The sequence below is a fragment of the Canis lupus genome, chromosome 16 (genome assembly GCF_048164855.1).
Source record: "Canis lupus baileyi chromosome 16, mCanLup2.hap1, whole genome shotgun sequence".
Lineage (NCBI taxonomy): Eukaryota > Metazoa > Chordata > Mammalia > Carnivora > Canidae > Canis > Canis lupus.
This window is the reverse complement of record NC_132853.1, coordinates 7,154,250-7,179,973: the sequence shown is the minus strand read 5'-3', so window position 1 is coordinate 7,179,973 and position 25,724 is coordinate 7,154,250. Positions and strand designations below refer to the sequence as shown.

General features: G+C 40.7%; 1 protein-coding gene across 20 annotated transcripts in view; it reads left to right on the top strand.

Moving 5' to 3' along the window:
• FNBP1 (formin binding protein 1) overlaps nucleotides 1-25,724 on the top strand; it is a 152,724-nt gene that overhangs the window by 80,353 nt on the left and 46,647 nt on the right. For all 20 annotated transcript variants that reach the window (XM_072778307.1, XM_072778303.1, XM_072778305.1 and 17 more), the window contains 2 exons: nucleotides 13,344-13,406; nucleotides 13,822-13,926. In XM_072778307.1, coding sequence (XP_072634408.1) covers nucleotides 13,344-13,406; nucleotides 13,822-13,926 — 168 coding nt within the window. The remainder of the gene's footprint in view (nucleotides 1-13,343; nucleotides 13,407-13,821; nucleotides 13,927-25,724) is intronic.

Genomic DNA, 25,724 nt, shown 5'->3' with positions numbered 1-25,724 from the left:
AAGCAATAGAGGGAGCAGCCAGTGCAAAGGCCCTGAGACAGGAAAGTATTTGGAACATCTGAAGGGTTTACTTCTATCTAAGCTGTAAGTAGGTAGCACATGGCTTTGGGTATGTTTAATAGTTAGGAACAGACCTGTGCCCTTAAGATCACCCATTCGTCTGGAAAATATATATATAAATGAAACACAATTCATAAACTGAGATGAAGTTTTTATCTATTCACATTAGAGCAGTGATCTCAACAGGGCACAATTTTTCTCGCCACCTCAGCAACATTTGCCAGTATCTGGAGATAGTTTTGGTTGTCTGGGGGATTAGATGGGGGTGGGAAGGCTACCATCGGCATCTGATGTGTAGAACCCAGAGATGCTGTTAAACGTCCTACAGTGAGCAGGCCAGCCTCATCAACAAAGAATTACCTGGCCCATAATGTCCGTAGTGCCCAGATTGAGAAACCCTGCCCCAGAGCCCCAAGTTAGATGACAGCATCTTCCAGGCCATTCATTAAAGAAGATCTTTTTTTTTTTTTTTTTTTTTTTTTTTTTTTCTGTGATGGAAAGGAAGCAGTGAAACAGAATACTAAGGTTCAGAATGAACCACAAATGCCTAATGTAATCATGAAGCAAATACAATAAATCTGAACATGATGTTGGACTGCTTCCCTGGGTTCTTGAACTTCCCTCAACCTTGCAAAGTTTATACCTTTTCCCTGTTTGTTTCTTTGTGCAATGCTTTGTTTCTCTTGACTGACCTGCATCCACCCATACAGCTTAGAAATTTAGCCACCACCCTAAACAAGAACTCTCTGCAATTACCTTAGTACAAAGTATAAATTCTGTTTCTGGAGTGAATCATGAGATATGAACCCACATAACCTGGCTTCCTGTTACTTTTTTGAATCTCTCTTCCTCCAACAATATGGCCCCCTTGCTGCTCCTCATCCTTGCCTTGTGTGATCCTGCCTCAGGGCCTTTGCACTGGCTTTTCTCTCCTTGGAAAGCTTTCCCTCCAGATTTCTGCAGAGCTCACTTGCTGACTTCTTTCTTGGAAATATCATCTCCTTGAGGTCTGTCTTGTCCACCTATTTAAAATTACAAAGTCTCAGGGCACCTGGGTGGCTCACTGGTTGAGTGTCTCCCTTTGGTTCAGGTCATGATCCTGGGGTCCTGGAATTAAGTCCTGCATCAGGCTCCCAGGAGGGAGCTTGCTTCTCCCTCTGCCTATGTCTCTCATGAATAAACAAATTAAAAAAATTTTTTAAAGATTTTATTCATTTATTCACAAGAGACACACAGAGAGAGAGGCAGAGACACAGCAGAGGGAGAAGCAGGCTTTATGGAGGGAGCCTGACATGGGACTCAATCCCAGGACTCCAGGATCATGCCCTGGGCCAAAGGCAGACTCTAAACCTCTGAGCCACCCAGGGATCCCCAAATAAAAGCTTTTTAAAAAAAATTACAAAGTCCCACCTCTCCTTCTTCTCCTTGTTTCCACCACCTTCCCTGCTCTACTGTTTTCCCATAGTGCTTACCAGCATCTAACATTTTATGTGTTTGTTTGTTTTCTTTCATCTCACTCTAGAATGTAAGCTCCACGAGGGCAAGAATTTTCTGGGCTATTCTCGTATCCTGAGCACCTGGAAGAGTGCCAGGCTGGGACGAAGCAGGCTCCTGAGAAATACTCCCAGGGTGGGAGAAAAATTTAGGAAGTCGAGAGAAGCAGTCTTAGACTCAACTTAATTCTTAGACTTTGTGTCACTAGCTGAGGATCCTTGTTATTTCTTTTTTGTGTTGTGATTTGGTCCTTTTGTTTTTATTCACTCACTGCTAATCATATGTTTTTCGTACAGTCATATTTGTAGTTTGAATTCTGTTCCCTTTATTTAATCAGAAATTATAGTAATTTATAGAGTAAATTATAGGTGATACAGATACACATTAAATAATATCTTGCAATACGTAGTGTTCCTTTTATTTTAGGGAGAATTACAAGCACACATCTCTGAGTCAGATGTTCTGCTAGGAAGAACTGCAAAGACCATGCTCTCTTGAAATGTTTTGTCATTACATTAAATTGACATTTTAGGAAATTTCGAAACCTTTTAAAATTCTAGAAAGAATCAATAGGCAAATGCGTATCCCTGTTGTTTTAATACAATGCATCATGAACATTTTTGCTTCTCTTCTGTGTAATAGTTACCATTATTTTGAATGACTGCATACTGTGGCATTATGTTATATGTTGCTTTGCTGTGTGATTTTAAAAATTATTCTGATAATATTGGCTATTTAATTGCTTGTCCTCAAGTCTTCATTTTTATGGATTATAATCACCAATATCTATTAGGCTTTTATTTCATCCTAATAGCACCCCTTGGGACATTACACATTCTACCCCAGACCAGGAGGCTGGAGGTGGCAAGGCTGGGATTCAGTCCCGTACAAGGTGGTGCAGCTGGGTGTCTCTCTAAGCCCATGCATGTTCGCATGCATGTTTTTGTTTCCACTGAGTTATGTTCTTTAACCTACATCCAAGGATGCCAGGTTATACAGTGTGAACATCTTCACGGGCAGTTAGCTGTAGATAAAGCGCTCCTTGAGGTCGAACCTCATAGAAATAATCAATATTTCTCCTTTAGAGCTTTCCCTTTTGACTTGCCTGACTCTTATTAGCGAGTGATCTTACTTATTTTCAAAAAGATGACTCTTGAAAACACAGTAGAATGGGATCTTTTCCACTTTCTGGTGACATTAGTGACTAGCAGAAGTCCCACAACAGAGTTGGAACTCAAATCCAGGTCTTCTGGTGTCATATCCAGTTGGCTTTTTTGCCGTGCTGCCAGGAAGGGCTGATAGCATGGTTCAGATCTTCTCTAGAAAAGGGAGAACCCAAACCAGTAGTGTGTTCACGGCTCCCTTTATGGCTGTCAGGCCAGGAGAGGAAAGGACACAGGCATTCCGGTCAACAAATGGGCTCGGGATTCTGGTAGCCGACCAGCTGTGAAACATCAGACAAGGTTACAAAGGCTCTCTGAACCCGGAGTTCTGAGTCTGTAGTGAGAGCTGATCACAACCACCTTACCAGGTTGTTGCAGGCCACGTAGGAGCATCGCACTTGGGTGTATTGATACATAGGCATGCATCCTCGGTAGCTCTTATCATGATCATTCTGTTTCTCTGTACAAAATCTCCTTTCTGTCCCAGAGCATTCTTTTTTTTTAGATCTTAATTATTTATTTGAGGGAGAGAGAGAATGAGTACAAGTAGGGGGAACAGCAAGCAGAGGGAGAGGGAGAAGCAGGATCCTCTCTGAGCAGGGAGCCCAACGTGGGGCTCTATCCCAGGACCCTGGGATCATGACCTGAGCTGAAGGCAGATGCTTCACCAACTGAACCACCCAGGCACCCCTACCCCAGAGCATTCTGATCAGGGTTTGTTACAGAAAGCAGGACTGTACACAGGCTTCCCAGTGACCATATATCATAATAATATGGCCCAGTGCATTTAAAGAGACCTTTCTAAAAATGTTAAATTGGTGGATGGCATTGAAACAAGCTGCTTTCACCATTTTAGGTCTAGCTAGTATTTCTCATAGCTGACCAGAAATAATGTCTTGCTTAAGTACCAGTCTTAACCATTAGTATAATATGTTTTGGGCCATTTGATATAGCGGCGAAATCCTATCTGCCTACAGGGATGATTTTGAATTTACAGGATTACTGCTGGATCTCATTACTGTATAGAGTATTTCCAAGTTCAGTTTGGAATACTGCTGTGAAATTATTTCTCCTCATGATTTTGCTATGTTTAAATAGATGAATCTCTAATAAGGGTCTGCATGGCAAAAAATAAATAGCTCATTCTGCAGAAGATGTTTCCTTCCCTCTGGATTTGAAAAGAAGGAAGGAAGTAGAGGGAGAGATGGACATTCTTCTCATCTTGGGGGCCATTTTATGATACTGAGCCAGCTGTTTGTCCTTTAAATCTTAAAAATCTCTCATTGTAAAATAGGATAATACTTGCTGTTTATGTTCTTTGGAGAAAAGATGGGTTTTAGGGAGCAATGTCCACATTGACTTTGTTCCCACATTACATGTAGCTCTGTCACATAGTATTATGATTAACCAGTGTTTGTCCCAAGACAGAAATCTGTAGGCTCACTTTTATGAAAATTCATTGATTTTTCAAAAGTAACTACTTTAAAAGGAAACCTTGACTTGCTGTCTGCAAGGAGTTTAGGTTCTTTCCTGCCTGATGTCTGAGCCAGCGACAATTCCCATCGGGAAGTGTGAGTAGTCCTGGGAGCCCACAATGAGGAAGCTCTTAATTTCTTCACCTAACGGGCTCCACTGCAGAAACTATATTTTTGGCGAGATGCTTACATTCTCTTTGAAGTTAATAGACTCAGTGGCCAGTCTTTGGGTGAAGATAAATCAAAGTACACAGTGACAGTTCCTTTGCTTTGTATTCAGTTTTTTGTCTGCAAATGTAAATTATCAATAAATCTGTACTATGTGACAATGTCTAGGACTTACTGGTGTTCTGTAGAAATTACTGGGAAATCAACATTCTTTATAAGGCAACACGAGTAGTTTTAATGTGTAAATTCTAGAAATTTTATACTTGCCTGATTTTCCTAGATTTTGATAGATTTACGGTGAATATGATATTCATCTCTTTTAGCTGACCACATGCAAAAAGAACTTCTATTTCTTGGGGCTCCTGAGTGGCTCAGTTGGTTAAACATCTAACTCTTGATCTCAGCTCAGGTCTTGATCTCAGGGTTGTGAGTTCAAGCCCCACACTGAGCTCCATGCTCAGCAAGGAGCTTCCTTAAAAAAAAAAAAAAAAAAAAAAAGAACTTCTAGTCCTTTTATGTACTCTCCCCCCTTTTTTGAAGGCGGAGGGTCCTATGATTCATTTATTGGTTACCAATATTTTTTTTATTTGCTTTTTTTAAAGATTTTTATTTATTTATTTATGATAGAGCGGGGGTGCAGAGACACAGGCGGAGGGAGAAGCAGGCTCCATGCAGGAGCCAGACCTGGGACTCGATCCCAGGACCCCAGGATCACGCCCCAGGCTGCAGGCGGTGCTAAACCACTGCGCCACCGGGGCTGCCCTAGTTACCAATATTTTTAAAGAATGTTACCAAAACTCTGGGTGAAAGAACAAAAACTTAAAATTTTTATAAAACAAAATACTCATTTTTTCCAAGTTACCTTCTAGATGTCCCTTATAGACCAAGATCTATTGATATGTATAGAGACGGGTATAGATGTGTACATGCAATATCTCTATATAAATATATTACATATATAAAACACTTAAGCATTTTAGCCATATGTAGATATAATTTATATTTTTCTTTATTCCCAATTTAATATCAAAGCAGTTTTCATTTTCTGCATGAAACATGTAGTTTTAATAATTGGAATTTTAGTGGCAATGCATTATTCTAATGCTATTATCGTTCACTTAACTAATTCTTTAATATTTGATCTATAGGCTATTCCCAGTTTCTATTTACTTACTTTTAGTTATATGAACAATACTACAGAGAACTTGTTGCTTTAATAGCTATTTTGAGTGTGTGGGTGGGGATCATTCCTCCAAGCTAAATTCCCAGAGAGTATGAAGTCAAAGCCTACATGATTTATGGTTCTTAATTAAACTTTGGTCAAGTAGAGATGAGATTCCCAAGTCACTGAAATGATCAACGTGGATGTGAATTAGCAGATCTGAGATGTGGGTAGTTCGGAATTGCTATCAGATATGTTCTTCCGTAAGAACTATGGTAAATACACTCTTGTCAATTTTTGCACGTTGAATCAGATTATTAGAGAATTTCAGAGAGATTGTTTGGTTCAGTTCCAGCCTTTGAATCTGTCTCAGGGGCTATCCACAGTGATCACCACTAACTGCATAAGAGGGATTTATGGAGATTTGTAGCTCCGGAAGGGGAGTCAGGAGGCTCCGGCCAACATTTACTGGAACCTCCAAATAAACTTCTCCCAGCAGGTGGAAAGTATGGTTCATTACAAAATATTGGCCAGGAGCAGAATCGCTTTTTTGGCAGTGGTTTCTGAAAAGTTCTAGAGGAAACAATTATACAATACCTTCAGTGACTCACTAAAATTTTTATAAACTCAGAGAGTGCTTACAAGACCTCACATTACTTGGAATTGACCAGTTATATTTTTTCCCTGAGGTTTCAGGGATGTTTAAAAATTGATGCTAAAAGAACAGTCGACTCCAAGTTAGGTATTGGGTAGGTCCTATTTAGGAACTTAGGGAGGAGCTTAATTTCCCATAAAGAAGCTTTGTAGCATGGACTGACCCTACTATGTTTAGAACCTATTTTTTTTAAGAGCTTATTTATTTATTCATGAGAAACACAGAGAGAAAGGCAGAAACATAGGCAGAGGGAGAATCAGGCTTCCTGCGGGGAGCCCAGTGCAGGACTCGATCCCAGGACACCCCAGCTCACCATTGTCAGCGGGGGCCCTGGAGCCCAGCAGTAGTTGGAATGATGCCCTAGAGCTGTGAGATGCAGTGGTCTCTTTATCCTACCCAAAAAGAAACTTTGGGTCCCCCAAACTCCTTTATCACACCCCACTCCAATCTGCATTTCCTCTGATCAGTAAATGGCAGTCCTTTTTAACCTAGTTGCTCTGGCCAAAACCATAGGGCACTCAGGGCTTCTTTTTCCTTCACATCCCATCTTCTATATGATATCATCCTGTCGGTTCTACCTTCAGTAAATGTTCTGAATCCAAACGCTTCTCACCCCTCGTCTGGTCCTCATCATCTCCCCTGGAGGACTGTCCCCGACCTCCTAATTCATCCCTCTGCTCCCAGGCTCACCCCATGGTCCACGGTGCAGCTCCCCATCACCACCTGTGCCACCAGCTGTCCCATGAGCAAGTGGAGCAGCTTCCTCCCTGGTCCCTCTGCTGTGCCTGCCCTGTTCGCTCGGTACATTCTCCACACGGCAGCCCACGCAACCCTGTGATAAGGCACATCAGACCACCTCCTCCCTTCCTTTCTTCAGCCTTTTGGTAGCTTTCCCTCACGCTCACGTGGCCTGGGAAGCCGTCTGTGGTCCAGCCCTTGCCTGCTTCTACCTTCTCTCTCATCTCGGTCTGATCACACTGGCATTAGCCGCTGTATGAACACACTAAGCCTGGGCAGCCCTGGTGGCGCAGCGGTTTGGCGCAGCTTGCAGCCTGGGGTGTGATCCTGGAGACCCGGGATCGAGTCCCACATCGGGCTCCCTGCATGGAGCCTGCTTCTCCCTCTGTCTGTGTCTCTGCCTTTCTCTCTGTGTCTATGAATAAATAAATAAAATCTTTAATATCTGTTTAAAACACACACACACACACACACACACACACACCAAGCCCTTTCCTGCTTCAGGACATCTCCGCTGCTGTTCCAGCTGCTCAAAAGGATGTTTCCTTCCCCCGACCTTTCAAGTTCATGCCTACATTGTCCAGATCTATCTAAAATGCCACTGCACCCACCCCTCATCCCCCCACCCTCTCACCCCCATTCCCTTGCCCTCTTTCTCTTACCACTCTGTCCAATAGGTTTTAAAAGGACACCACCTGGCATGAGCAGCAACCTGCACGTGGGGACATGCAGTTAATATGCGTAGAATGAATGACTGAATTCGGTTGTAAGAGCTTTCAGCCTGGGGGGGGGGGGGATTACCACCCCTAAAGTCTCACCCTTGGTCAACCTGGCACTGTGTCTGAAACTTACTGATGGTGATTCTCCTTGTCTGGGTTTGGAAGTAGCAGAAGGGGTCAAGTGAAGGACATGATTCATTCACTGTTTGATATTGATCATTTTAAGATTCTTTCATCCTAAGAGTCATTCAGGAGATGCCTGGCTAGCTCAGTCCATAGAGCATGTGACTGTTGATCTCTGAGTTATGAGTTCAAGCTCCTTCCTCTGCCCCCCAGCATTGGGCATCCAGCTTACTTAAAAAAAAAAAAATTGGTTCATTAAGATTCTTCAAAACAATGAGAATTTTAAGGAATATGAAAGAAGGGATTATTCTGAAGAAGGGACAAAAGCCTCCTGGATTCCAGGTAAATTGTGAAGTGTGGAGCGGTCTGGGTAGCAAAAGCCAGCATGAGAATGACAGGAGCAGTGGGGAGAAGGCACACCGGGAGACAGAGTAAAGGCAAGTTGGCACTGGCTGCTGGACCGTGCATGGGGTCCCCTGCCCGGTGCCCAGATGGTCGGTGGGGGATGAGTGGTTAACTAAGCATGACCCTGGGAAGTAGGCATGTTAGGAACTTGAAATAAGTTCACTGAAAAGGTATTTGTGTTATAAATGGACTGGAGAAAATGGACCTTCCTGAATAAATCATATTGATTTAATCATTTGACCATACTGGGTAAATCAGAATTTGACTGCCATCACACTTCAAGGTTTATGGTTTGGGATTGGAGTGAGGGAGTGAAGTCCTCCCTGAAGCAGGGCTGACAATGTTTGAGTTTCCTCCAGGGTCCCCATCCATGCCTCTGCCACAGAGATGCAGAGTTGCATTAATTAATCCGGAGTCAGGCTTAGAGGCTGCTAGTGTTCAGACCCACCATACTGTGGATTTTGAGGAAATTATAATATTTGTCACAGACATATTTTCTGCAAGCTCCTTTTTTCTTTGCCCTTTTCAAGTCTTGTGTTCCTTTGTTTTCATCTGTGGAATCTGAGTCTTATTTAAAATTCCAGATGGTTGACTGTCCTCAATTGAGTGTTTATTCTCTTTTTTTTTCCACTTTGTTTTTGGAAGTGGCTGTTCTCACATCAATGCCATATTTTGCTTTTTTTATGGAGTTTTAAGAATTAATGGTCAATTATATATAAATAGAGTAAAAGCAAGCAGCTGTTGTACCTAATTGTGGAGTGTGAATAATAACCATCTTCACAGCCTAAGTATAATCTCTTGCAGTGCAGTGAAACCTTCTTGGAAGCTTTGTCATTGTAGTTTTTCTTTAAGTTAGTGCTTGCTTATTTTAGGTTCCCTGTGATTCTTATCTCAGCTGCCCCTGGTCGCTGGGAGAATCCTAACAAAAAATTGGAAGGATGCTTTTATTATTTGTATAGGTTTTACCTGTATAGTTTTGAGGTTCAACCAAAAAGTTGAAAGGAAAGTAGGTTTAGCTGTCAGCTGAGATACCATCAGGCATTTTCACAAGTCTGTTATTACATCTGAAGAGACATGAAACATCTTGCTTGCAAGAGAAAGTCAGGAGCATTTCTCTGGGTCTCTAGAGAGGCCATTTCCCGTCTCTGCTGATAGGAGAAAAGCACCATGATGACTTCACTTTGTGGCACCAAAAGACTTATTATCTTTCTCTCGAGAACAATTCCTCTTTATTTAGAGCTCGGAGGCACACTTTTTGGAGACACACTTGCTCACTGTCCAGCGAAGAAATGCTTTGCCATTGTTTGTGAATAAGTCACAAACACATCTGGCAAGCTGGTTTGTTTGTTTATCTTTGTAACTGTTAACTAGCTTTTCCGATTGAAGGAGGACACAGATGACTGCTGCCTAGGTCGCTGGATGCCCTGGATGGTCAGGAGGGCTTCGGTTCCACCTTCTGATTTCCTAAGGAATTGGGCAGCACCACGTATTTTTGGGTGTGTTGTACCCAAATGAACTTTAGAGGAACACTTACTATGAGAGATACATATGAAGGAAAGTGACTGACACCTTGATTTTTCCTTACATCACAGGAGACATTAGGATCTCAAGTGTAGTTCTCAGACGATTATTTTAGTTGGATAGAACTGTGCAGGGCAGCCCCAGTGGCGCCGCGGTTTGGCTCCGCCTGCAGCCCGGGGTGTGATCCTGGAGACCCGGGATCGAGTCCCATGTCGGGCTCCCTGCGTGGAGCCTGCTTCTCCCTCTGCCTCTCTCTCTCTCTCTCTGTGAATGAATGAATAAAATCTTAAAAAAAAAAAAAAAAAAAAAAGAACTGTGCAGTCCTTTGTGGGAGAAAGCTCGTCAGTGAAGTCAAGCTCCACACCTGTGCTTGAAAAATAAATTCATATTTATTTTTAATATTAAGTGCAAGAGTAGCAAGATAATTTACGATGTGGGTTTTCAATTAATTTCAGCCCTCACGCTCCCAGAATGTGATCTTTTAGGAAGGGAGGGGAAATCTCTATTGTCTTCAGAGAAGATTTCTTTGATGATAAAGCCGAGTCAACCTTTCCTGGCAGTGCGTGTCACTCACTATCTGCGTGTTCTTGTGTGTGCGTTTCCTCTCTAGGTCCAGGACCAGTCTCGCATTTTGTGAAAACATTAATTTCAATAGCATGAACCTAGAGTGTAGCTCTGATTTGGCCCTAAGGGGAGTTTTTCCCCCTTGCTTTGGGTCTGTCTAAATCTCAAAATAAAATTGGGGGGAGAATGGGGAGATCTTTTCCACAAATCGCAGAACACACTGATCCTGCTTGCAAAATAAGGGATCGTCCCCTGGACAATTCAAGAACATCATGGTTCTGACCAGGCGGGACTCCCAGAGCCCCTGGGACCTCCCTGAGAGGGCACCGCTCAGCCTGTTTCTCTGCCTTCCTGTCTGTGTCTCCGCGCACCGCCGCCAGGGCCTCCCTCAGTCCTGCCCTCCATTCAGTGTTCAAGTGATCTATGTGGCTTTCAGAAAACTCGCCTGCGTTTTGTATTTCCTCCAAAGTTCAAGATTTTCCGAGCTCTGCCCTCAGCTCTACTTCTTACATCCGTGGCCTTCATCCTGTTTCGCTTGTTTATTTCTAACCTTAGACTCAATCTCTGTTTGGTGTCATCCCTGTGTCTGTTACGAAACTTGAGGAATGAAGCCCCCAGGGGTTTCTCTTGGATTCATAGAGACCAAAAAAAAGAAAAAAAAAAAAAAGAAAAAAAAAATTGCTGGATGGATAAAACTTGCCGTAAAAAGGAGCTTAAAACAGTGAAAAGTGGTCTCAAAAGACAGACAAGAAAACAATCCCTTATACAAGAGCACTGTTCTTAAAAAGACAAAATCTGATTTGGTCTCCTCCTTCCTGTCCTCCCCAGTCCCCAGCCCTCCTTGGTGACTCAGCCTGCGTTCTGGCTTGTGGGGACAGAGAGGTCTGAGGCTGTGCTGAGGAGACCTGTTCCATGGGTCATGTTTTCCACCTGCCTCCTGGCCATGGCACATCCCACCACGGAGGCCTGCCTTGTCCCTCTGAACACAGCACATTCAAGCCCCGCCATTGAAGAGAGGTTGTCTAGTAAAAGGAGCATTCACCTTGCTGTGGAGGGGGTGTAGGAGAAGCAGTAGGGTGCAGAACCCTGGAACTAGTCAGGGTGGCAAGCTGCCATGGCCCCTGGGTCTTATGGGGGAAAGGGAGCATTGCAGGCACTTCAGAGGCAGGCAGGAGTGCTTGGCTGGAGCTGTGGCCTTGAGTTGAGGACCCAGCCAACCTAGAGCATCTTAGCAAGAGGAAGCTGCAGATATAGATATAGATACAGATATAGATATAGATATATAAATAATTCATGCCCTCTGATGTGCCCAAGCCTCTGTAGCATATCTGACAGGACTGGAGGGCAAGGGAGCTTGTGTGTGATCCATGCAAGCCTGCCTCTGGGGACGCGGAACAGGGCAGAGAATGGATTTGGGAAATCCCTGCCACATTGAGAAAGTTGGTGATGTCACAGATATAGGATATGGCAGGATTTAAGAAACACTGGGGATTGTAGGCCACTGGATGGAAAGAACACCGTTTTCTTAATATTTCCATGTGTTCTCAACTGGTCGTTCTTTTGGTGATCTCATCGAGGCTGTGGCTCTAACCACCCACCTGCTGCTGCTGATGCCCACCCTGGTGTGTTAGCGTTGACCACCGTCTGAGCTCGCCCTTGACCATCCAGCTACCTGTTAGGCCTCCACTTGGGGGTCTCTTAGAATGTCAGCCTAACACATCTAAAGCTGTGTCCAATTCCCTCAGGCCTGCCTCTCTCCTAAAGCTCTGACCAGCAACCTCAGAGCTCAGTGTCTGCCCACATCTGATCCTGGGGTTTTCCTGAACAAAGGACACCTAGATTCTGACCCCTGCTCACCACCTGCACTGCTACCCTGTGGTCCAAGTCTCCTGCCTCTAGGGTTGGAGAAAGCCTCCTACCTAGAACCTTCCTTCATAACATGGCCCGTCTATACTCAGAGTGAACCATGGCTCCCAGCTCATTCAGATGAAAAGTCTACAAGACTCTATACAGTCTGGTTCTTTCTCCTCTGACCCCCTTTCCTAATATACTTGAGGCTCACCCTGGTCTAGCACTCTAGGATCCTTACTTAGTCAACACAAGGCACTTATCTGCCTCAGAGACTTCACAGATAGCAGGAGGAGTGAATTTATTTTTAAATCTAAAAAGGTCTAAGTAATGGAAACATCCATCCACACAAAAGTTTTACAAAAATATTTGCATCAGCATTATTTATAATAGCCCCAAACTGGGAAAGCCCTAATGTTCATGGGCTGTGAATGGATAAAATGTGTATATATCCATACAAAGGAGTGTCACTTGGCAGTAAAAAGAGATAAAGTACTGATACACGTGACAACATGGATGAACCTTGAAGACATTTCTGCTAAGTGGACATTATGTACTAATGGAAACATTATGCCAGTCTCAAAAGACCTCATATTGTGTGATTCCATTCATAGGAAATAATCCAGAACAGGCAAATTTATAGAAACAGAAAGTGGAGCGGTGGTTGCCTAGGGCTGAGGATGCAGGTGGGGACCACAGCTAAGAGATACAGGCTCTCTTTTTGGGAGGATAAAAATGTTCTCAAATTGTGGTCATCATTGCATCATTCTGTGACTAAACCAAAGAGCATGGAATTGTAGAGTTTAAATGGGTGAATCGTGTGGTATATGAATTCCTTCTCAAAGCAATTAAAAATAAAGATCTAAGTGATTGCTGTCTTAACAAACATTCCTGTCATTTTTACAAGTGGTGTCTGTAAGTCTTAGAATTCAATATTATCATATCTGAAGTCTTAAAGGGAACTCCGTGACCATTTGCATTTTCACTTCCTCTTTATTTTTTTAACTCTTATGTTTCTTTGGGGTGCATGTGCTAGAGATTCAGTATTTAAATGTGATTGAGGGGCACCTAAGTGGTTCAGTCGGTACAGCACGTGACTCTTGATCTCAGAGTCATGAGTTCAAGCCCCACGCTGGGTGTAGAGCCTACTTTAAAAAAAATTTTAATATAATTTAAGTGGATGAATTTTCTTCTCACGTGTGAATATGAGAAAAAGGGGGTGCTAATTACTGTGTTTTCTGCTTCCAGTACTTTCATGATGGGCGGAAAGCACAACAGCACATAGAGATCTGCTGGAAGCAACTTGAATCAGTAAGTGAACAAACAACTCAAGAAATGTCTGTAGACTTTCTATTTTGAATGTGGGCTTGAATAGATCAGCCCGTGTAAAACAAAAACAGCGTAAAAAATAAGGCCAAAGAGATGCCTTTAGAGATTTTTCCAAATTGATGGTGTTTCTAGACACCATCATCGAGGCTAAAATGTTGAGCCCAAAGAGCTCAAGCAGAGTGATTTTCTAATAAACCATGTGGAAAGAACAAAGGTTAGACAGTTTGGGTGGAAATAAATGCAGATTGTAGAATAACTCTTTGAAAATAGGACATGTAACAAATCAGCTCAGAGGAGAAAGCTCTTTGGGGGATTTAGATAAAATTATAGCTTCTCCTAGGAATCTTGAGGTTTCATTAACAACTGCTCTCCTGCCACCACTTGCCTCTACTTTCAGAGTAAAAGACGATTTGAACGTGACTGCAAAGAGGCGGACAGGGCACAGCAGTACTTTGAGAAGATGGACGCTGACATCAATGTAACCAAAGCAGATGTTGAAAAGGTGAGGTGAAAGTGAGAGCTCCTCTTTCACTTCCTTTCTGCGTGCCTGTCACGCCTCCTCCAGACTGCCTGTACCCTGGCTCTCCTTTCTGATGTCACCGAAAAGCCCACTGAACCTAGGATCAGCTGTTAACATTTTGTGTCACTTGTCGTGGGGACCAGAAGCTGACTTCTGGGGAGTCTCCAGTGTTAATGATTGGGGTAGTTTGTTGACCTGCATAGTCCCAGGATGATAACACAGAGGCTTAGCCCAGGAGTGGCTGGGGTGGGGTGGGGGAGCTTCCGGAGGCTGTGGCTTTCCCTTAATGGCTTTTCAAAGAAAAAAGTCAACCCCTTTAATAGCCAGAGCAGACCAGCTCAGCACCATCTGGAAGAGCTCGGCTTGCTTATAATGCTTCCGCTAGGGAGATAAAGGGACTCGCAGGCCAGCCTGACTTGCAGTTGATACACTCAGGTTGTTGGCAGGTTGTGTCCCATCAGGGGCTTTTCTCCAAACGGACTTGCGTTGCAGTTAGGAATATGATAAAGCGAGTACTGTACCTTCTTGTGGTTTCATATGTGTTTTTCCCTAGAAGCTGAATTTTCTTTTTCTAAAAGTCATCAATACAGTGTAAACAACATTAGGCTTTTAAAAGACTGTATTCATCCCATGGCTTCCCCGGGGCTGTTTTGGCATCTTGCAGCGTCATGCTTTACGTGGGGAGAAGCCCAACAGTTTTCATAGATTTCTTTCACTTTTGCCAGATTCATGAGAGATGAGTTTAGTTGAAAAACAGTATAGATTGTTTAGTTATTTGTCCAAGGCTGCCAAATTCCTTGCTTAAAGCCTACGTTTATATTAGCACACCTTCCTTGAGAATTATCTAATATATTAAAATACACATCCTTGGTGTCTCTATTTGAGCTTGAGTGGGGATACTTTACCAAAAGATATATTAATGTGCTGATAAAGTTACCATAAATTACCATCAATTTGTTATAAATTCCTATGAAATCACCCAGTCCCCAAAGGATTTAAAATGTGACTCATAAAATACGTTGATCCAGAGTTTATCAAAAAATTGTTCGGGGCTAAATGAGGTATGTCAGTATATGTATAACATATCTAGCAAAGGTATGCATCCTTTATCAAATATTTTATTATCCTAAAGGTAAGATCACAGTGATTTGTATTCATTTAAAGACCTTTTTTTTTTTTTGAAATTATTTTTAGGAGCACCTGGGTGGCTCGGTGGTTGAGCGATTGCCTTTAGCTCAGGTCATGATCTCAGGGTCCTGGGACCAAGTCCCACATCGGGCTCCCCACAGGGAACCTGCTTCTCCCTCTGCCTGTGTCTCTGCCTCTCTATATCTCTCATGAATAAATACATAAAATCTTAAAAAAAAAAAAAGGAAATTACTTTCATGGCCTTTTCTTAACATAAAACCTATCCATGCTTATTATAGAAATACCTGAGGGTAGCCCCGGTGGCTCAGTGGTTTAGCGCTGCCTTCAGCCCAGGGTGTGATCCTGGAGACCTGGGATCGAGTCCCATGTTGGGCTCCCTGCTTGGAGCCTGCTTCTCCCTCTGCCTGTGTCTCTGCCTCTCTCTCTCTCTCTCTCTGTGTGTGTCTCTCATGAATAACTAAATAAAATCTTAAAAAAGAAAGAAAGAAAGAAAGAAAGAAAGAAAGAAAGAAAGAAAGAAAGAAAGAAAGAAAGAAAGAACTGAAACTGCAAGCAGCTAAAGGGGGAAAAATATTAAAACATCCAACTATTGTTAATAAAAGTTATTTTACCTTTCAGAGACTTTTCTTTAAAAAAAAAAAAAAGTATAAGTACAGTGTAAAGAATAAGAACCAGGGATCCCTGGGTGGCGCAGCGGTTTGGCGCCTGCCTTTGGCCCAGGGCGCGATCCTGGGGACCCGGGATCGAATCCCACGTCAGGCTCCCGGTGCATGGAGCCTGCTTCTCCCTCTGCCTGTGTCTCTGCCTCTCTCTCTTTCTCTCTGTATGACTATCATAAATAAATAAATAATTAAAAAAAAAAAAAAAAGAATAAGAACCAAAAGAACACTTTTAATCTAGAAGCCAGTTTAAGAAAGAAAATCTTATTGATGCCTTTGAAGTCTGTCCCTAACTTCCTGTTCCTGATCCCCACCCTACAGGTGTATTTTATCTTTAATTTGGTGTTAATCGCCTCCATGCTGTTTGTCCCAACTTTACCACAGGCATATGTATTTCCAAAGAGCATATTTATAATTTCTTCCATTATGTAAACAAAATCATACTTTCATTTATTTTCTTTGGACTTGATTTTTTTTTCATTCACTATTATGTTTTTTTTACTTAATTCACATGGAGTATAGAGCATGTGACTTTTATACATTAATGTTGGAAGCAGATGCCTTGCTAAACTCTTTTTATCTCCACTTTGGTTTTTTTGTGGGTTGTTTTTGTTTTTGTAGGGACAGTCCTATCACCAGCAAATAATGACAGTTTTATTTCTCATCTTTATTTTTCTTTTTTTAAAGATTTTATTTATTCATTCATGAGAGACAGAGAGAGAGAGAGAGAGAGGCAGAGACACAGGCAGAGGGAGAAGCAGGCCCCATGCACCGGGAGCCCGACGTGGGACTCGATCCCGGGTCTCCAGGATCGCGCCCTGGGCCAAAGGCAGGCGCCAAACCGCTGAGCCACCCAGGGATCCCCTGCCCCTATTTCTTATTTTTAAATCCTTATGGTTTTTCTTTGTTTTTCTTATCTGGCTCTGTTGGTCATAACCGCCATTGTGCTGGCCGAAGCAGTTGTCATGGCCCTCCTTATCCTGATTCTTGATTATGAAGAGAATACTTCGAATGTTTCTCCATTGAGCGTGATTTTAATAAAGCCTTCATCAAACTAAGGGATTCCTTTCTTTTCCTTTTTTGTCATGAAGTTTTTCTTTCAACTTGACTTGATATTGAACACTATCAAATACTTTTTCTGTTTTCTTTAATCCATTAATGCTATAGATTACACAGTTGGTTTTCTTATATTGAACCAAATTAGCGATCCTGTGACAAATCCAGCTAGGTGGTGATGGTTTTTTTAAATGCATAATCTGAATCTGTTTTGTGAATATTTTACTTTAGAGTTTTGAATCTTTTCTCATTGAAACTGATCTATAATGTTTCTCTTTCTTTTCCGCCCTAGTTTGTTTTACTTATTAGTTTCAAAATATTGCTTTTTTCCCCCCTATTCTCTGAAATAATGCATGTAAGTTGAAATTGTTTCTTGAATGTTTCATAATACTTCACTGCGGGAAAGTCTCTGACTACTGAGTCAATTCCTTCATTGTTGTCTGCTTCCTCTTTGGTCCATATGGCAGATTGTATTTTTCTAGATATAGACCCATTTATTCTAAGTTTTCAAATTTATTGCCTTCAGGTTGCCTATAATATTCTCTCTAATATTGCTGCCTCTGTTGTTGTGTCCTCCTCTTTACTGACTCCTAATATTGCTTATTTATACGATTTTCTCTTTCCTGAAATCATTTTCATTCACGTTTTCCGAGAACCCCAAACTTACCGTTGTGGAGCTTCCCTTATCTATTTTTATTTTCTATTTCATTTAGTTTCTTTTTCTTCTTCTTCTTCCTTTTCTTTGGATGTATCCTCTTGCCCTTTCAGAAATTTCTTTCTTCTTGCCGACCTCATTTCAGGTTTTCATCTTTTGTAGTGTGAACGTTTAACACATTTCTCAGGGCGCCTGGGTGGCTCTGTCGGTTGTGTCCAATGCTTGATCTCAGCTCAAGTCTTTATCTCAGGGTCATGAGTTCAAGCCTTGTGTTGGGAGACTACTTTAAAAAGAAAAGAAAAGAAAAGAAAGTAGCACATTTCTCATTCACATAGAATTTTATCTGCAACCCACAAATTTTGATATGGAGTGCTACTATCGTTTATTTTGAGATACTTTTCATTTCCTTTACTGTTGAATCTCTCCTGTGATTTATTTGGAAGCCTATTTAAGAATTTCCAACTGTGAAAAAAAAAAGAAAAAAGAATTTCCACCTGTGGGTTCCTGGGTGACTCAGTCGGTTAAGCATCTGCCTTGGGGTCAGGTCATGATTCGGGGTCCTGAGATCAAATCTTGTATCAGGCTCCCTGCTCAGTGGGGGTCTGCTCCTCCCTCTCCCTCTGCCATTCTCTCAGTCTCTCAAATGAATAAATAAATCTTTTGTAAAAAAAAAAAAAAAAGTAAAAATTTCCAATTGTATGACATATTTAAATTTGTCTTTTCATTATTGATTTCTGTAATTTAATTGCATCATCATTCTAGGAAGTCTGAGTTTGAGTCTTTGGTGTTTGTTGAAACTTGTTCTATGGCCCAGTACATGGTCAGCTTTTACCAGCATTCTATAAATAATTGAAAAGAATGTGTATTATCCATCTTTACATATTTTCATTAGATCCAATATGCTGAGGATTTATGCAAATCTTCCCATCATGAAGATTTTTTTTTTAAGATTTTATTTATTTATTCATGAGAGACACAGAAAGTGAGGCAGAGACATAGGGAGAGAAGAAGCAGGCTCTCCTAGGGAATCTGATGTGGAACTCAGTCCCGGGATTCCAGGATTATGACCTGAGCTGAAGGCAGACGTTCAACCACTGAGCCACCCAGGCATCCCATGAAGATTTTTTTTTTTTTTTTTGCCATTTGTTATATAATTTTTTGAGACAGATGTGTGACTTCTGTATGCCTTGCTTTTCCTGTCTGTAGAATGGGAACACAAAAGAACAGGACTGATGAGAGTATTCACTGCATTAATCTTTACACTTACACTTAGGTCTATTGTAAAGTTATTTTATTAAAAAATAAATTTGAGGGCTGCCTAGCTGGCTCTTGATCTCGGGGACGTGAGTGTGAGCTCCACGTTGGGTGCAGAGATTACTTTTTTAAAAAATTAAATAAAAAAAAGAAAGCCTTTAATAAATAAATAAATTAGTTAATTAATTAATTTTATAACTGTAATATCTTTAGTGTGTTTTGACTTTTCATGCATGTGTAGTGAACTTCTTTCTGCAGTTATGCTTTCAGCCTTGAGGTCTGTTTTGCCTGTTTTATATCAGTTCTTTGGGCTAGTGTTTGCCTGGAGAATCTTCCCGATACTTTTACTCTACATGTTTTGTTTCTTTGTCCTCATATTTAGATGGGGCCCTCATAAATGGCACATGGCTAAATTTCTTTTTAATTCAGTCTGATGGTCTTTGTCTCTCCCTGGAGAATCTGGCTGGATTCATGTATACTGACCATCTCATTTTCTTTCCTCTTTGTCTCATTTTCCCTGTGTTCTCTTACCTCTTGCTCTGATACTCTTTGTTTCTTGCCTTCTTGCATTTTGAAATTTTTGTTTTGTTTACTTTCTTCATTCCATATTTTTACCTATACCACTTTGGAGATTATGTATTCCCTTTCTGTGCTTCCTAGACATTTTAATGTACATATTCAGCTCAAACTATGTAGTCTTTTAGGATATTTACTAATGTTTTCCCAACCAACACTTTAACTAAACCAGCTCCCTTTGACTACTGTAATTTATTTGTGAGTATTTGGGGTTCAGTTATACAAGTTAGGCTTTTGTAGTTTCATACAGTCCTGTAAGTATGCCTTCTATTTTCTGTGTTTATCATTTCTTTTTGTATCTGGGATCTTATTCCTTCTTCCCAAAGGGCATCCTTTAGAACTGCCTTTAGCAGAGATTTATTGCAGTAAAATCTGTTTTTGCTTGATTGGAATGGTCATCACTCTCATTCTTGAAAGATGATTTCTCCATGTATACAATGTCAGGACAATTGTGTTGTACCTGGAGGAGGAACTTAATTCCACCATCTTCTGGCTCTCATTTGTGTTGAGAAGTCACAGTGGGCAAGAAGTCAGTGTGACTGTTAATACTTTGAAGATAATATCTTTTCTTGGTAACTACAGAGATATTTTTTGGGTCTTTGTTCTTCACTGAATTTCACTATAATGTATCTAACTGTGAATTTCTTTTTCATGTTGCTTTTGATTCAGTGAGTTTATTGGCTCTTGGTTAGAGTTTTTCCAAAGCATGTCTATCTCCCATTCTGCTATTTCTTCTGGAACTCTGATTATAAGGTGCAGGTTAAAACTTCTACTCTGTATCCTTTCTGCCTATTATATTAACCTGCATTTATATTTCTCATCTTTGTCTCTCCCTGCTGTGCTCCATCTAATTCCTTCAGATATAATTTTCATTTCACTAATTCTTTATTAAGCTGTGTCTAATCTGTGGTTTAATGCATCCCTTAGTTCTCTCATTTCAGTTGTTACATTTTCACTTCTAGAAGTGCCTTTAGGCTCCCTTTAAAATCTGTGTAGTCTTTTTGTTATTTTCTGGTGACTTTGTCACACTTCTATGTTATATTTTACTTCTTGAAACGTATTAACATACTGATTTTATATTCCCTCTTTGATTGATTTCAGTATCTATAATCTTTGTGAGCTTGATTCTTCAATTTGTTGTTTCTGCTGACTTGCTCATGGTGACTTATTTCCTTGTGTATTTTGTGATACATACATTTCTGCTATAATCCCATACATGCATTGCTGCAAACCTTCCATTCTGCTAGAACACTTCTAAAAATAACAAACATTGCTTCTAGGGAAAATAGGCCTAGAAACAGATCACTCAACAGTTAGAGAATTTTGTAACCAAAATACCAACCAAACAACAACCCTACTAAAACTAGCCATCTGTATCGAGCATCATAACTCTTGTTTTTGAGATGTGTGTCCTTCCAAGTATTAGGACCTCCAGAGATATAGGTCCTTGGGAGCATTCATTTCTAATGAGACTACTTTCGTCAAAATGAGAATTCTGATCCAAGAGGTAGTTTTTGGCAGTTATCCATCATTTTCACACAGCAAGAAATATCTTCCCAGTTAACATAAACATACCGTGAAAAATTGCATATGGTTAGCAAGGCTTGTGTGTTATACCAGTGTCATGGCCCTATATTTCAGTCCTATAAAAAAGTATAAATCACAGCAGAAAAATATGTGAGGCACACAGAACAGATGGCGTGATTATGAATGTGTGTTCCTTGAGATTTTTATCTGTGGCCTAGGTATAAAATGGGTTCTCCGGGAATCTGGCATTCCCTGGGGTCGCTACCAAGCCAGGACTGCATCAATCTAAATTTCCAGCTTGGGGTTTGAGATCCACACATGCTGTGTGAGTTCTGGCCCTTTATGTGGTTTAGAAATTTCCACAATGATTTTTTTTTTCTTTGTTTTTCTCCCTCAGGTCAGACTCAAGTTAGTTATCAAAAGTCCAATTGCTGAATCCAGGTATGGATTTAGGACTTTCTGATAGGTCCTGGCCAAATTGAATTATTCTCCTTGACTATTTTACTATTTCCAAGGATATATTACTTTTTCTTATCCTGAGAACATCATCTTATTATTTTTATGCAAGTACCACTTATCTCCTCTCCAAGGATATGATAAATTACCCGATTTTAGCATCACAAACATTGAAGCAGGTATAGCAGTGTCAAAACATTGGAATTAGTTAGTTATTTTGCCTAAGAGTGTGACTTGGAACACTATAATTTCCCCAAACAGCAGTTTGACTGTTGTATCAATGCTCTGCTTTATCGCTGGTTAAGCCTCTTCTCAGTATCAAGCTGAAAGGATGTGGTGTTTCAGTTCTTATTGCTATATATGTAATTTCCCATTGTGACTTCTGACAGTCTTTGAATCTAATATAAATGTCTTTTCCCCCAGTTTCTGCAAATGATTAAATTATCCAATTATATTAGAAATAATTCTCATCCTCTTGTGCAGCAGTCAGCTCTGCAACACTTGGAATGATATAACTGTGGTTACAAAGACACAACTCTTCCCACTATTGGCAGAATGGACTTTTCTAAATTGTGTTTGTGTTTGATGATCCAGGTAATGTGAATTATATGTGCATGCATCTTTTGAGCTACTTAGGATCTAGGTTTCAGCCTGATTCCTGCACTTTTCCTAAACACAGTGTTGAAATCCCCTAAACCTGTCCAAGTCCGTGTGGGGCAACAGTAGACTTTTGCTTCATGTTCAGCGTCAGTATGCGGCCAGATATCTAGTAATTTGTTTGTAAGAGGGTTTGTGTTGTCCATGAGGCACCCAGCTTAACTAAAAATAAATTTATATTTATAAAATAGACATTAAAAAAACTGGTGGTTTTATCTCTGGGCAAGTTAATAGATTTGGATGCTGTGAGGATGCCATGTTCCTCAAAGGAATGATGAGGGAAGGAACGGTTTTTATTGGTGATGAAACTCAAGGAAGTGGAATCCCTGGGTGGCTCAGTGATTTAGCGCCTCCCTTTGGCCCAGGGCGTGATCCTGGAATCCCGGGATCCAGTCCCGCATGGTACTCCCTGCATGGAGCCTGCTTCTCCCTTTGCCTGTGTCTCTGCCTCTCTCTCTCATTCTCTCTGTGTCTCTCATGAATAAATAAATAAATAATCTTTAAAAAAAGAAAAGAAAAGAAAAGAAAAGAAAAGAAAAGAAAGAAAGAAAGAAAGAAAGAAAGAAAGAAAGAAAGAAAGAAAGAAAGAAAGAAAGAAAGAAAGAAAAGAAAGAAAGAAAGAAAGAAACTCAAGGAAGTATGCAAAGTATCCCTTTGCCAAGATGCAGCTGTCAGAAAGTTTTGAACTTGAAGACTTAACATGAGTTCTAGTGATTAGGAATTAGGCGATAGGGATTTGCAAAAGAACCAATATATGTTAGAATAGGTATGACCCATGTGCTTAAGTAGAAGGTAAAACCAGCACTTTCCTTCCTTTTAATGAGGTGAAAAATATAATCCTTACTATCTTTCTTGTAATATTGAGAAGTCAAAGGACTGCAAGGGAACATGGAAAAATCAAACCATCTGTGTCTTACTCAAATATAGAATTCTCCTCTAAAATAATGAGGATAAGATGAAAGTATTCTATGCTGTCACACCTTCCCCAATCCCAGGCCCTCCTCAGAAGCAATCACTCTTGCCACTTGGTATGTATCCTTCTAGAATAGAACTATTCCTAAAAATAGTTTTTTAGGAATGCCTGGGTGGCTCAGCAGTGGAGTGTCTGCCTTTGGCTCAGGCATGATCCCGGGGTCCTGGGATGGAGTCCTGCATTGGGCTCCCTGCAAGGAGCGTGCTTCTCCCTCTGCCTGTGTCTCTGCTTCTCTCTGTATGTCTCTCATGAATAAATTAATAAAATCTTTTTTAAAAATGTTTAAAATAGTTTTTAATTGGGGCACCTAGCTGGCTCACTTGGTAGAGCATGCAAGTCCTGATCTTGGGGTCATTAGTTGAAGCTCCACATTGGGAATAGAGCTTACTTAAAAAAAAGTTTTTGTATTGAGGTGAACCTACATACAATAAAGTGGCCACATCACAAGTGGACAGCTCACTGAGTTTTCAAACATATGTGAAATCATGTGCTACCATCTAACATAGGAGACATTTCCAGAACTTCCATAGGCTCCCTTGAACACTCCCCTGCCCCAAAGGTAATTATTATTCTGACCTCTATCATATATTTGTTTAGCCTGCTTCTGTACTTTATATACATTATTCAACAGATAGTCTTCTGTCTGGCTTCTCTGACTCAATATTATGTTTGTGAGATTCATATTTTGTTGCATATGGTGATAGATGGTGTTGCCCATTTTTTATTGCCATCTGGTGTTCCACGTGTGGATATACTACAATCTGCTTATCCATTCTCCTGTTCATGGGCATTTGGATTGCTTCCATACTGAGGCTAAATTAAGGAAGAAGCTACCATGAACATTTTTATACATGTCTGTTGGTGGACATGGTCTCTCACTTTTCTTGGGTATAGGTGTGTACCTGGCTCTGGTTGCTGTTATAGAGCTCGACAAGGTGGCTGTACCAATGGACACTCCTGCAGGGATTGCTCCTCATCTTCACCAACAATAGGTGTTATCAGTCTTTTTATTTTAGCCTTTGGGATGAGTGAAGAGTGGAATCTTGTAGTGGTTTTAATTTGCGCTTCCATTTTCTTGATCAAGAATGATGTTGAGCATTTTTTTGAGCCATGTGAATAACCTGTCTTATGAAGTGACCAAATCTTTTGCTCATTTTATTTATTTTTTTTTAAACATTTGGGATCTCATGAACCCACTCTTTTTTTTTAATTTTTTAAAATTTATTTATGATAGTTACACAGAGATAGAGAGTGAGAGGCAGAGACATAGGCAGAGGGAGAAGCCGGCTCCATGCACCGGGAGCCTGACGTGGGATTCGATCCTGGGTCTCCAGGATCGCGCCCTGAGCCAAAGGCAGGCGCTAAACCGCTGCGCCACCCAGGGATCCCCTTTTGCTCATTTTAAAGTGGATTTTCAGGGTGACGGGGTGGCTTAGTCGATTAAGTGTCTGCCTTCAGCTCAGGTCATGATTTCAGGGTAGTGGGATCAAGCCCTGCGTCAGGCTCCCTGCTCAGCAGGGAGTCTGCTTCTCCCTCTACCTTTGCCCTCCACCCTGCTCTTGCTTTCTGTCTCAAATAAATAAATAAATAAATAAATAAAATCTTAAAAAAAATAAAAATAGATTTTCTTCTTTTTGGTATATAGACATTCTTTATGAGTGTGTATATGTATGTGTTTATACATATGTTCATAGGTATGTATATTCTTATACAGTATGCTTTTGTGTCTGGTGTCTTTTGATGAACATGACTTACCAGTTTTTTGTTTGTTTGTTTGTTTGTTTTGACTTACCAGTTTTAATGAAGTCCAGTTTACCAGTATATTTTTATTTTTTATTTATTTATTTTTTTTTACCGGTATATTTTTAAAAGATTGGTACCTATTGTTTTCTGTTTAAAATATCTTTACTTATTCCAGTAAAATCTTTTGGTATACCTTTAACTGATAGGGGGGTGATGTTTATCTTATAATTTTCATCATTGCTATCAAAATATCCTTGTGCAATGGAAAAGCCTCGACGCGCAGAATATTATTGTTTCCAAGTCACACATTTTTAAGGATCATACTTATTAGTACAGAGAGCCTGTCTTTCCCTGGCCCCATCTCTCAGAAGCCCGGCGCCATCAGAACTGACATGGTGCCAAAGGACCGTTGTTCATTGACACCCTGAGCAATTAAACTCTTCATCTAGTCTCCTTTTTTTTTTTTTTTTTTAGGTTTAGAGCTTAGTGTGTAGACAAGTGGGCAATTTAATGGAGTCAATATTTCAACCTTTATGTAATTTGGAGATTACTTCGAGAGAATCAGAATTCAAGCATTCATTTGTTTTAAAAAAATGTTTCTACTCATTCTTTTCTTGCACTTTGCTTCTGCTTGGTAGAGCTTTTTATCCAACTAAATTCTGAATTTGTCTGTTTCTATTTTCACATGCTCCCCTCCCTGCTATTTTTGTTGTTTTTGGTTTTTGTTTTAATTTTAGGGAATTCTAATGGAATCATGATATTAGAATCATGACCAAATATTCTTGGCCTTAGTCTCATTTTCAAAAAACATTTAACGGGTTGAGTTGCAAAATGTTCATGCTCACCCATCCATTCCCCGACCCATTATCTCACAATCGCGTGCTGGCCAGGTGTGGGAGTGGCATGAACACCAGCATGTAATCACATCACACATTCGTCCACTCTCAGGAGTTTGCCTTTCATTTTCTTCCTAGTAGTCAGCTCTCTTTGTTGTGAATTTTCCCATTTGCCCTCTAACCAACTCTTCAATGGCATTTTGGTGACAAAGTCTTTATAGTCAGGTTTTATCTGTCAC